Here is a 12,591-nt window from a genome sequence, read left to right on the forward strand (position 1 = left end):
CAGCATTACCTCCTGCAGCATGTTCCTACCACCATCGTGCCAAGAGGCCTTTGAGAATCACCTTTGCAAGTATCTGTTACTGTAGGCAGAATGAATACACCACACTTGGAGCAATGAGCTGCCTTCCCCTGCTTGAGTCTTGGTTGGTCAGAGTAGCTTGAAGGGATTCTTTATTGGACCTGAACAATCCTTGCTGCTTCTAAAGCCCCTAGTGTCTGAATAGCCCAATGTAGGAAGCCTTTAGGTAACACCAATGGGCAAAAGGCCAACTGTGCTAACATAAAGGAACTGAAAAAGGCCAGGAGCCAGAAAGGACAGCTTTAACCCAAAACTACCAGCTCTGGGAAGGAGCGCACAGAGCAGTCCAACCTGCTAACACTCCTGAATGGGGCAGTCCCAGGAACTGGAAGGGGGAACCAGCCTGGGCCTGAAACATAAAGGGCTCAAGCCTGCAGCTTATGGGGGAAAAGATATGAAGGAGGGGGTATAATGGATAAACACGAGACTCGGCTATGAAAAGAGAGGGCCGGGTGAAGATGAGAGCAAACCAAGGCTAGTCCAGAGCGGGCTGGTAATTAGGCCTAGTTGTAGCAAGATATGGATGCAGAAGAGTGATAGGGTGAATCAAGGATGAGAATGAAGAGAAAGGAGGAACCAGAGGAGAGATCCTCTCTGCAGTCCAGCAGAGCAGGGACACCCCAGTTTAGGGCCCACTGGAGCCCAGCTATCACTTAGGCAGTTTACACTACAGCAGGGAACAGAGTCTGAGGCTCTTCTGTCTGGTGGTGCTGCAGGTGCCAACCCTGTTTTCTCCTAAGAAAACAAAAAAGCAACATCAGCCTGAGAGGGAAGGAGTTTCCCCTTTGTGCCGGGGATACAGGGAAGAGGGAGGATCTCTGTGCAACCTGGACAGCCTGAAATTGAGATCCCTGGCCTGGGAAGTGGTCTCAGACTAGTAAGAAAGAAGAAAGAGAAAGAACAGTTTCCAGGAGTCCCAGGCACCAGCAGGCTGTCTGGAGAGTGGATGTGGCCTGACTTGCTGTCCCAGCATAGTTCTAGACACTGGCACAGAATTATTTCTCCAAAGTCAAAAGGAGAGTCCACAACCTGCAGCACATCAACAGATGAGGGAGTCCACCAACTCTCAGTGTGCACTGTTCCAGCTGCTCCATGCTTTACACATTCAGCTTGCCAGCAACGGTCATGAGGACTTTCAGGATGGGCATGAAACCAGATACCTCACTGAAACTGCTGCTGCTCACCACTTGGGTGTGAACCAGGAGACCCTGCTGGTAGTTTCTAGCCTCAATGCAGCGGGCAATTTCATGGAGACCCATGAGGATGGTTGGAGACAGCTGTGGGGAGGGAGCAGAAATGAGTCAGCATGCTCAGCACTGTAACACTGGCCCCCCTCCCTCCACTCCCTTCCCTCCTGCTCTCCACCTCATCCTCACCAAGCAGCACCTACACAGGCAAATACTGGCTTGGATAGCCTTACTCCATCAGTTTGCCAGCCTAGTACAAATATGAGTCTAATACCCAGGCTGGCGTACAATGAATGCAAGTACTAAGCAATGACATTTCAGCATTAATCTAGTTATCCAATGTATATGAGGAGATCAAAGGTCTATCTACCACAGAATCCAGCCTCTGTTCAGGTCTAATATGGACACTCAAGGAAAACTTAAAAGGATTCTCCCCTTGATAGCTATCTCTCTGGCAGTTGACTTCAGCAGTTTCAGAGTTTTCTAAGCCAGAGGTTACACTATTTCACATCTAACAAGTACCCCCAACTGCCCCTTTCCATCTGGAACCTGTCTGGATTAAATGATCTCTAAGGTCCCTTCCAGCCTAGGCCACTCTATGATTCTATATGGCAGCATAATTCCTGGGGGTAAAAGCACCCTGAAAATATCTTCCCAGCTCTTCCTTACACTATGTACGGACCAAGATTAAGGATGAAGAGATAAGGCTGGCTGGATTCAAGGTACATTATAAGATTTGGCACTCCCCTAGCTTTCTGAAGGGAGTATGTGCTGGTAACGTTGGGACAGACACCATGGCCCACAACCCAGTGCAAAGGTGGGATCAGGAACTTGGCTGGACCACAGGGAAAGGTGGCATCTACTTACCACCTGCTCACGGAGCTTCTCATACAAACACTCCAGCCGCTGCAATGCATCCTCCAGCTTCCTTCGGGTTTTCTGAAGCAAAACGTGTATTGCTAGATCTGCCAGAGCGTCAAAGCCACCTCCCCCCAAATCAGGTTGTTCTCACTCAGTCCCTCCCCCTTCTCTGTTCTTCCCAGAGCACCTCACAACTCAGCTGCATCTCAGCCCCCGTCAGCCAGGGACTGTGATACGAGCCAGCCAAGCCTGTATATACATGCGCACGTTCTCTCCCCAAGACAGGAAGACTGATTTGCCCCATTTCCCATCCTAGGCTTTCTTCCCTTCTGACAGTGCTTGCAGGTCATAGGACGCAGTGACTGCTTCCACAGCCTGAGAAATATCCACTAGTTGACCCACAGAGCATTCAGCCTTACTCTGGCTGACCTAAGCAACAGTTTCTTCCTGGTCTCCTTGAGGAAAAGAGGCAATATCCTGCTCACTCTAGGTACCCACCAAGGAAAGGGCTTGAGTACTGAAGGTCTGGTGGGATTGACCCCGTTAACTTCACCTTGGATAATCCACTCACGGGTAAATTATACTGTGGATAGAAATGCCTGGCTCTGGGCAATGCTGGGACAGGACTGGCAGTCACAGGAGCTCAGGTGCACTGCATTGCTGTACCAATCCAGCTACTCAAACTCCACATAAGCTGAGTGCTTAAGCCCAAACCAACAGGCCTCTTTTGTTCATATAAGTGAACCTTTAGGTTATCTCCCAGAAATGGCTACACTGCACTTGCCGAAAGCACAGAGCAAATGCATCAAAGCTGCTCCTACACACAAATTGTCTGACTCTGGGACAGCACTTTGGGCTCAGCGCTCATCCCAACATCCACTAAGCCAAGATATTCTGGAAGGCTTCATGGTGCCCCCAAGCTCTGGGAACCTAACACAATGCTGCAAACATTGCTTATCTGCTTCCAGACAGCATGGCCTGATACACTGAGGCAAAATGGCATGTATGCCAACAGCCTTCCAGGAACAAGGGGTTGAGAAATGACAGGAACTTGGACACAAAGACTGTCTGGCTTTCTCTTCCAGACAGGACATCTCACCATTTCTCTCTGAGCTCTGAGGACAGTTGGTAACACCAGCTCTGCAGGAACTATCTACAGAGCAAGTCACTGAAAAAGGAAGCTAAATTAGCTGGGTCATTTCTTTCACTTTCTACCAGAAAAAAGAGCCACTAGGACAGAACCACTGCTCCAGAGAGGCAATGAGAAGCAGTGGATAAATGTTAGAGAATGCATAGCAGACCCAAGAGATGAACAAGCCTACAGTCTAAAGGAAGGAGGTAGATGGAGATTAACTTGGTTAAGTTGGACAAGACTCTTTCTCTCTTTTTCCAGCCGAAAGAAGGAAGCACTAAACATTTATGAGAGAATAAAGGCCAAAGATCAGACAAGGGCGGACTTACTGGATCAGTGGCGACAGCAGAGCAGCGTTGCACCAACCCTTCAAAGGTGACCTTCAGAGCATGATGCTCAGGGGGCACCTCCTTCCTCTCAACTTTCTCCACAGGCAGCTGGTGATACTGACAGAGAGAGAAGCAGCTGAATGAATGCAACAGGAACAGGAAAGGCTGGAGCATGTAGATTCCCCTCCAGCAGCTATGAACAGAAAGAATTTTACCCCTTTGCAAACCCAGAGAATACCTGGAAGCACAGAGTTAGATTATCATCTTCAGATTGTATTACAGCTTCAGGGCTGTGTGGATTCTCAACTCCCAGCAGGTTGAACAGCCTGTCTGGCCTCCCTCCCTGTCTCTCAGCCATACCCAGGTATCATTTTCCACCCCGGCAATTCCTCTAACACTCCAGTAGAAGTCTAATAAGGGCTAGGAAGCAACATAAGTCCTGCAACTATCAAGTAATAAGAATCGCAAAAGCTGAGTTGTTTTTCTACTTGACAAGGAGCTGGTGGCTGGGGAACATGGCACTTTCCCCGCGTACCTGCAAGCTGCCTTCTTTGGGTGCTCCTGGGGGTGACTGGCCAGATTCTTGCAACCTGGACACCTGAGGATGGATCCCTTGGGGCTCAGCAGGCAGACTCATTACTGGAGCTGTGATGGGGGCTGGAGGAGTAAATTTCTCAGGCAACTGTCAGCAAACGGAATGAAAAGAAAGAAAAAAAGTACTCATGAAAACAGAGTCCAAGGGAAGTTACACTCTCCACAGTCAAATTCAGCTTCCTTTACAACTTGCAAAGTGCCCAGTTCTCAAGAGGATGTGTAACACACCCCTGTTCTTTCAGCCCCCTGACTCAGAGCATGAGACCCTTCCTCTTGCATCCTAGATAAACAGTCAAAGCAACAGTAAAACTCCTCTGGAATTGTTCAATCAAACAGATCCACTGCCCCTGAAAGCACTGGTGCTCAGAAAGCCGCCTTTGCTCTGCAACGGCACGAGTCCTGAATGTAGAGATTAGCAGCAGTGAAGTGTCCAGCAGAGCAAGTGTTGGGGAAAATCCCACGACATGGGGGGAGAATCCTCTTGCAAACACTTCATCGTACCCCTGCTAAGCCAGAGAGTCAGGACAGATTCGCTCCGACAGGGCTAGATCAAAAGGAGATGGCTTTAACAAGAGGCTAATCCTGTTGTAGTGAGCACAGCCTGAAGCAGGTTCCCAGCTATGCTGCCAGAAAAAGGGCAAGAAGTCTGTTCCAAGCTAAAGAAGAGGAGTGGGGGGTGGGAACGGTGCCAAAGAAGCTTCTTGTCACACCTGCCAGTAGGCAGCAGTGATAGAAATGAGGGACTGAGAGCATTTATTGCAGAAAAGCTCAGCTCACAAGTCCTGCAGTGCAATCACTAAAAAGCAGAGAGTAGCAGGGCCAACCTGGCAGGCAGCTCACAGCTACACCTGTCCCAAATTCGTTTGGCAGAAGTGCCTTCCCAGTTGGTATCAGCAACTGAGGAAAATCACTGTGGGTCTCACTGTGCTCAGGGGAAATGCTGCCCCCAGCTGTCAGATGTGAAGTGAGTGTGATCTCCCCAGTCACCATCAAAAAATGCAAGGGGATAAGATTTTGTCCATTTTCTAGCAAAAAGTGACTGTAGTCAGTCTGCGAAGCACTGCAGAGGATGCAGCACCACAGATGAGAACCATGTTACAGAACAGCCATTCTAGAGAACAGCTCGTGAGTTTGGACGGTGAAGGGTCAAGAAGACTTAGACTCCAGTCCTAGCTGTGCATGCAATGCAGAAGTAGATCATCATGGAATGAGATCTGCTTAGTGTGACAGGGAGCATTTATAGGAACATATCTGTTGCAGGGAGCTCCCCAGCTAAAAGACAATGAACATGCATTACAGCTGAAAACTTACCTTTTTCTTTTGAAGGCCTCCTCTTGCAGCAGAGGGATCAGTCCAAGATTCCTGAGCTGCCATGACAGAGAACAAGACACAAATATCAGACTCTGAGAAAGTGGCCATAGCGACAAACTCATGGTTGCTTGCACGGTTTGGACCTTCCCTCAGTAAAAGGGCCCATGGCTCCAATTCCCCCATCACTGCACCTCCAGACCATTTCAGCCAAGGAATTGCAGACCCAGCTCACAGGTTCAAGAACTGCTCTTGCTTAATTACATTCTTAGCACCTGAGTACATGCACAGGCCTCATGAGGCGATGTCTGATCGGACTGAACTGGCACACACCCACTCTCACACAGGAAGTTTTTTTGCAACTGCCTGAAGCTTTCTGCATTCTGCACGGGCTGTAGAAGTCAGCATCTGCCTGAACCTTGGTCAAGACCTCCACAATTGTGCACATCAGGGTTCAGGGAGCTCCTGAGGTTCCCCAAAGAGAAGTGGTACCATAAAGAGGGCTGCGGGGGAAGAGAAGGCTTCTCACCAACACTCTCAGGAGTGCCTCAGGGTGGCGGCTCACAACAATGCAGGTTGCTGCCAGAAAGTGGGGAAAGTTAGGAGTGAGTTGAAATTTTCCGCTTGCAGAATCCTGTTCAGAACCTAATGCTTAGCAAAATTTGCTGGCTTCCCAACTAGAAGAGAACAGACTTAACCAGAAACTGCCTTGGGAGCAGGGGGTTTCTCAGCAGACGATTCTGTGGTACCTAGCCTCTAACCTCACTCCAGGTAATTAAAAATCCATCAGACAATGTGACATCAAAAGACTTGCAACCATACTTCATTCTGTGAAGGTCAAATTCCAACTACTTTGTTTGAGGCTCTCCTGTTAAGGTACCTGCATCTCTAGACAAAATCCAAGTGCTTCTTCTGTCACCCCAGTATTAATAACCTCAAGCCCAGGAGACAGGAATAATCTGTGAGAAAGTGGCATAATTCTAAGGGGCAGTATCAGAATTGCTGGAGCTGGGTGCTATACTTAATGAGCCACTGATCCTGAACTGAGCTTTAAAAAAATCACAGGGGAAGGATGCAAAAGGTGCTTCATTACTTTAATTACCTTTATTATTAAAATTCTGGCAGCCTCTTTTTGCCCTCCCTTTTCCCATGATTTCAAGACTTGCTCTCTGATGAGTTTGGATCAGTAGTTTAATTAAGTTGGCACTTATTTCTAGCTTGGGGATTTTGTGCCCTAGAAGTCTGCTGGCCCCCACTGAGCCCATGGCCTAGAAGTCCCTGGCACTATTCCAACCCAGTGGCACTTTGAAACCTCACAGGAAATGGCTATTTCAATTATAGTCTTTAAGCCAGGCACTTAAATCATTAGACGTCAGACAACAGGACCCTGCTGCATTGTGCTGGGATGAAACTCTGACGATCTTGCCTACACTACTTGTGAAAGAGGATTTCTCACCAACCCTGAAAGAAGTGCCCCATGGCAGCAGTCTCCAGTAACGTCTGCCCTAGAAAAAAACAAGACCATCACAGGCTGCAGTCTGGGATTATCTCAGCCAGAAAGGAGATCAGCCAACATGTTGCTGTCCTTCACCCTGTCCCTGACACTCCCCAGGAGCGTGGGATTCTTATAAGTGGAGATCTCTCTGCTTTGCGCTAGCATTCATGAGCTGTTCAGGTCATGCTCAAAAACTTCCAAAACAAGCAAGTTTGGCCAGTCAGATTGAGTGATCTTACAGTCCCTTTCCAGACTAAAGAAAAGCACCCATTAAAACCAGAACAATAATAGTGGGCAAGAAAGCACTTTCAAGGAAGCCAGTTCACGCTGCTGATAGGGGCATGTCATATGCTGCCATTAAAACTAATGCTACCAGGAGAAGTGAATTTCCACAGGGCGTCTTCAGCTCTGAGGAAGTGCCCAAAATGCTTGTCATGGAATCATCTTTAACAGGGAACACTGGGGTCTCTGTTTCTCTGCTGAAGGGACAACACCCTTTATAGAGCTCCACTCCACACAGCAAGGCTTGCTCAGCGGTTTAAGTGGCTACCGAGTACTTGAATTTCCTAAACAAAGCTGAGACTCACTGGATAATTTTTTGTGCCTGGCAGATGGTCTTTGGTGCAAGCAGAAGTCACTGTGCAGAGAGAGCCCACTAAGATGTTGAGTAGACTGGAAGTTATCTACTCTCCATCATCGGAATCCCAAGGAGAGAAATCAGTACAGAGCACCAGTCAGGAAACCTCTGCCATCCAAATTCTCCCCAGCAGATGGACTAAGATTCAAAGCCAAACCTGGCCCTGAAACTGAAGCCAAAAGGGCTTTCCAGTTCCCCTAAATTCTGCTTGGAAAGCTCTACTCCACCACTGCTCATGCTGGAACTCACCTCTTCCAAACCACTTGGGGAAAGTTCAAGCAAAACCATGCATAAGGCTGGAAGTGTAACAGGAAGAAAGAGGTAAGCTACAACCACTGATCGGTTCCTTACGTAGAGAACCAAGAAAGGAAAAGGGGCTGCTTCCCTGTCCTGCTGGCCTAGCAACTGTCTGGAAGGACACAGACTGAGAATGCCCTCATTTCTCCAAGACTGCAGGAAAGTAGAGATGGAAGAAGCTAGAGTTCCTGCTTTCTGTACCCAAACTCATCAGTAAGAGCACAGTGCTTTCATTTAATTTCCAACATCCCCAGCTGTCACCTACTAAGTCCTCAGGACAAGTATGTCCACTATCCCAGCTGTACAGCTCCCCAGGCATGCAAGGAAACAACAAATAGCAATGAGCATGCACGCATGCACATACGGTAAAACATGCACACACCCCACATCTCATTGGAAACAGCAACATTGCCTCCCGCACAGGTCTGGAGGCTTCTCTGGGTACTACCTGCATGATCCACGTGGGGATCTAGCCAAGGGAAGAAACCTGAAAATCAAGGCAGGGTGGCAAAGTCATCATCACCAACAGCTTTTACTTAGGGAGTAATATCCCTGAACTACTATCCCTGATAGCTTTTCCAAAGGTATTTGTCCAGTCTTAGTGCTTAGAGCCTTTGTATGTAGTTCCCACAAGCTTCACCCAGAGGGATTTTCTATCCTTGGTTAAACATAGCTCAGCAAAGGATTCCAGGTGGATGCAAACCTCATAGCTTCAGTTCCTTCACTCTCAGAATACATATGGTTTGGAGATGCATCTGTTCAAAATCTAAAGGAGTGTCAGCCTTGTTGTTAGGAATCTCCACAGCCTGGCTAAACTTGCCCCTTGAGACAGCAAACAAGATTTAACAAGCACCAGATGTGGCGATGTTGTGGGAAACAGAAAGAGGGAATGCCAGTCCCCTGGGAACTAGGTCCAACACCATTCTCCTTTTCTTCATCATGCTAGCAAGGACTTCACAGTACTTGCAGGATGGACTGGAGGAATCCAGAAGTGATTCCCAGGCCAGCAGTTTACAGCAACAAGTCAAAACAGGGAGAATTAGAGAACAGGAGACAGAGAAATTTTATCCTAAAGCTCAGTCAGGGATATGCCATGAACAGAGAAGCAGCACCCTGCTCTTCTAGCATTTCAAACGCACATCTTATGTAAGTTACATAAGCAGGGGTGAGATCAGGAATCTTCCACCAGGCATTCCCTGGGAACCACCACCCTTTCAGTCAGAGCACATGCCTCTGGAGTAGATGACTACTCAAGGTGCCCTGGGGACCTGAGGAGACATCTTGTAACCACAGCCTGGGGGACAGAGCAGCTGAAAAGGCTCAATGAAAACGTCATCATTGCTGTGTTTCACCACCATAGCCAGACTCAGCACAATGTGCCTGTAAGGCTAGCTTCAGCACCACATCCAGCCTTTATGGTGACAGACCAGACCCCAGAGGATCCATTTCCATTAATTACTGAGAACCCCGTCCAGGAGTGTCTTAGACACACACATCACACAAGCAGTACTTACCTGTAGGAGGAGGAGGAATGCTGACTGCTGGCAGAGGCTTAGTAGATGGAGCTCCAGGACCTCCTTGAGGATAACCCATGTTTGTGGGGCAGTTGAAAGGTGCTGAAGAGAAACCTAGAGGAGACTGGCTTGCCACAGGGAGAGGACAAGCTGCGGGAAGCTGAGACAATGGGACTGAGGCTGGAGAGAAGAGGGTAGGTCCAGATGGTGGAACACCAGGAGATGTCATAGGCATGGACTGTCCTGGCAGAGAAGGCTGGCTGGGGAAGGGAGCAGGACCAACAGGTCTGACTCCTGCTGGTCCGAATGGCTGAGACTGTGACACAGCTACAAAAGAGAGAGAGAGAGTGTGTATCAGCATCATTTGTTTTGTGTGCAAACTATACTAGCTCAGAGGAGAGCATCAGGTAAGTCTGCCCTTCTTCATGTGATACCCTAGAATATCCACATAAGGCATATCCCCATAACCCAGGCTACATCAGTCAAACTCTGCCACAAAGCTGGCTGTGGTTTCTCCACTCCTGTATGTGTTTAGTATTAGTGGAAGTGCAGTAACAGTTGCAAGAACTAGACGTATCAGAGTCACAGAGAAGCCTCTCACGGCAGTTGATTTGTTCTTCGCAAGTACGACAGGCCTGTGAGGATGAAAGCAGAGCAGTTGTGCATGCTGAAGGCTTTAGTCTGAGAAAACCTGGAGGTCAGACACGGTTGTCAGACACTGCTTACCTGGCCCTGAACCGGTTGCTGGAACCAAGCCCAAGTTGTACTGTGGGTATGGGGGCCCTCTGGAATAAACACTTGTCTGTGGACCCATGCTGGCCTGGGGAGGATTAACGTGAGGTGTCATAGACATTGCTGGCACTGGCTGAGGTGCGAAGAGGGAAGGCACTGAAGGCTGAGAAGGTGCTGAAGGGGCAAATGATGACTGATAGTTGGGCTGCAATCAAAAAACAAAGAACTTGCAAGCGGCCGATACAGTCATGTGCATACACACACCAGCAGATGGCTTTCCATCCCTGTCACAAGAGAAGATGCTGCTGCTGTTAGTGCCCTGATGGATTCAATTAAAGTCCTTTCCCATCACATAATTCGCTCAAAAAGCTGAGCACCACACTCTTCAGAGTATTCTCCAGCTCTCAGAAGGACCAGTCCCGAGGAGCCAGTTCCCATACAGTGACTTCCTAAAAGCACGACCAGAGGAAATAATGAAGGGGCAATAATGAATTAACAGAGGCTGGAAGGAAAACTTCCAGAATAGTTTTCCTGTGCAAGAACTGACATTAAGCCATACCACACTAATTTACTGAGATATGAGGGTGAGATGGGCATAGGAGGGTGAACCACAACACCCTTTTTCCTCGTTATGCAAGATCTCAGTGGATCACTACACTTGTAACAGTCTTCTCCTCCAGTGGGTGCATGTGGGACAGGGCTTTGTGAAAAGATGTCAGATAGTCTCCTTTTGGATTATCACAGAGCTTGTGTTTGTTGCATTAAAGGATATCACTGATGAGTTCCTCAATGTCTGTAATCCTCAATGTCTGTCATCACAAATTACTTCACATGACTTCCATAACCCAATAAGCCTTCCTTCCTCTTCCCAAGCCATGAACACTGGAGTTTAAGACCTACCTTCTCTGGATGTCTGGGACTTGCTTTGTGTGCTGCTCCTTCAGGAGTGGAACCACCCTTGGCTGCTGGAGATGTGTGTTTAACAACACCCACGTTGACACGAGCGTAGGGAAAAGGGGGTGGCTGCTGGTCACTCACAGTGTCTCCTTGAGCATGAAAAAGCCGATCTCGGAGCTGTTCAATCAGAAGCTGAAACAAATCATGCTTTAGGAGAAGTGCCTTGAGAGTCTCAGGTGGGAGGTGCTGGGAAGGCATTGAAAGCAGACCTTGACCCAAAGCACTGAGCATCAACCTGCAAAACTAACCATTTCCCTAACAGTCACCAGGAAAAAAACACACAAACAAACCACCAAACCTGTAAGCAACAAGCTGAGACATCACCTGCCCAAATCCCAGACAGATTAAGTCTCACCGACCCTTCCCCCAATCTTTAGACTTTTCCATCCTTGACTTCTACCCACATTTCGGCCCTAGACAGATTTCTGACAAACTACAAGGTGAGCTCCCCATTCCCTTCCTCTACCATCTAGTTTCAGGAACACATGCAGGTTCCCTGGAACTGCTTTCCAGTGTTGTTCTCCAGGTACCATTTTACAGTTCTATCACTCCCTTTTCCCTGAACCAAATAAAAAGCAAATCAGGGCAAAAGCTGTGTCCTAGAGAAAAAAAAATACAACATGCCTCTACTCTTAAGTTACATAATTAACGTGAAACCTTAAGTCCTGACGCATGTCAAAACCCAGGTGCTCTCTCACACAAAGTATCATTTCTCCCCATACGCTACTCTTTACCACAACTTGTTTCTCACTCACCTCTTTAGAGCTGCTGGGTAGGTAATTCATTGCAGCTGCCAAGCATCCTTGTGATGCCAGGAGACTGGCATACTGGGTGATTCGTTCTGCCAAGACAGGGCCTGGCACTTGTCCTGCTGTGCCTCTCAACATCTCAGTGGACCTGCTCAGCACCATCACCTTCTCTATGAGATCCTGAATAAGCCAGGTGGAGGGAAGAAATAAGATCACTTAGAATCTGACTTGTTTTACCAGTCCATCTCGCGATGAGACAACATCAGATGGCTTTCTCTACTTTCAGCTGACATCATGTCCAATGTGAACAGAAGTTACTCCACTCCACACCAGACAATATCACTGATTACTGTTTCCTCATCACAGAATAGGTTGGGTCAGAAGGGACCTTAAAGATCATCTAGTTCCAACGTCCCTGCCAAGGGCTGCGACGCCTCCCACTAGACAAGTTTGCTCAAAGCCCCATCCAGCCCAGCCTTGGACACTTACAGGGAGGGGGAATCCACTCAGGTGCACTTTGTGGAGAAAAAACAGGAACTAGGATGCAAAGCCTGATGCTGCTACTTTTATGGTAAGGGAATAAAAGAAAATCAGAAGCCACAAAGACACTCCAATTAGCTGCAATCTTTCTACTAGGAAGTTACTACTGTACCTGTAGGAGTTACAAGCCACCAAGCTTGGAAGAATCAAAACCTTACCAGGAGAAATTCACTAGGAAAAA

General features: G+C 48.0%; 1 protein-coding gene across 2 annotated transcripts in view; it reads right to left on the bottom strand.

The window, feature by feature from the left end:
- Positions 1 to 787: 787 nt before the first annotated feature.
- The window catches only part of SEC31B (SEC31 homolog B (S. cerevisiae)), a 28,704-nt gene continuing 16,900 nt past the window's right edge, over positions 788 to 12,591 (bottom strand). Inside the window, exons 17-26 of one of the 2 annotated variants that reach the window (XM_009871862.1) lie at positions 11,877 to 12,050; positions 11,065 to 11,253; positions 10,159 to 10,369; positions 9,433 to 9,759; positions 8,367 to 8,405; positions 5,493 to 5,548; positions 4,123 to 4,269; positions 3,588 to 3,704; positions 2,133 to 2,204; positions 788 to 1,355 (exon numbers count right to left, since the gene is read on the bottom strand). In XM_009871862.1, the coding sequence (XP_009870164.1) occupies positions 1,176 to 1,355; positions 2,133 to 2,204; positions 3,588 to 3,704; positions 4,123 to 4,269; positions 5,493 to 5,548; positions 8,367 to 8,405; positions 9,433 to 9,759; positions 10,159 to 10,369; positions 11,065 to 11,253; positions 11,877 to 12,050 (1,512 nt within the window). In that variant the 3' untranslated portion in view covers positions 788 to 1,175. The remainder of the gene's footprint in view (positions 1,356 to 2,132; positions 2,205 to 3,587; positions 3,705 to 4,122; positions 4,270 to 5,492; positions 5,549 to 8,366; positions 8,406 to 9,432; positions 9,760 to 10,158; positions 10,370 to 11,064; positions 11,254 to 11,876; positions 12,051 to 12,591) is intronic. The other variant, XM_009871863.1, reaches the window with a different exon arrangement.

The sequence above is a fragment of the Apaloderma vittatum genome, unplaced genomic scaffold, assembly GCF_000703405.1.
Source record: "Apaloderma vittatum isolate BGI_N311 unplaced genomic scaffold, ASM70340v1 scaffold28266, whole genome shotgun sequence".
Lineage (NCBI taxonomy): Eukaryota > Metazoa > Chordata > Aves > Trogoniformes > Trogonidae > Apaloderma > Apaloderma vittatum.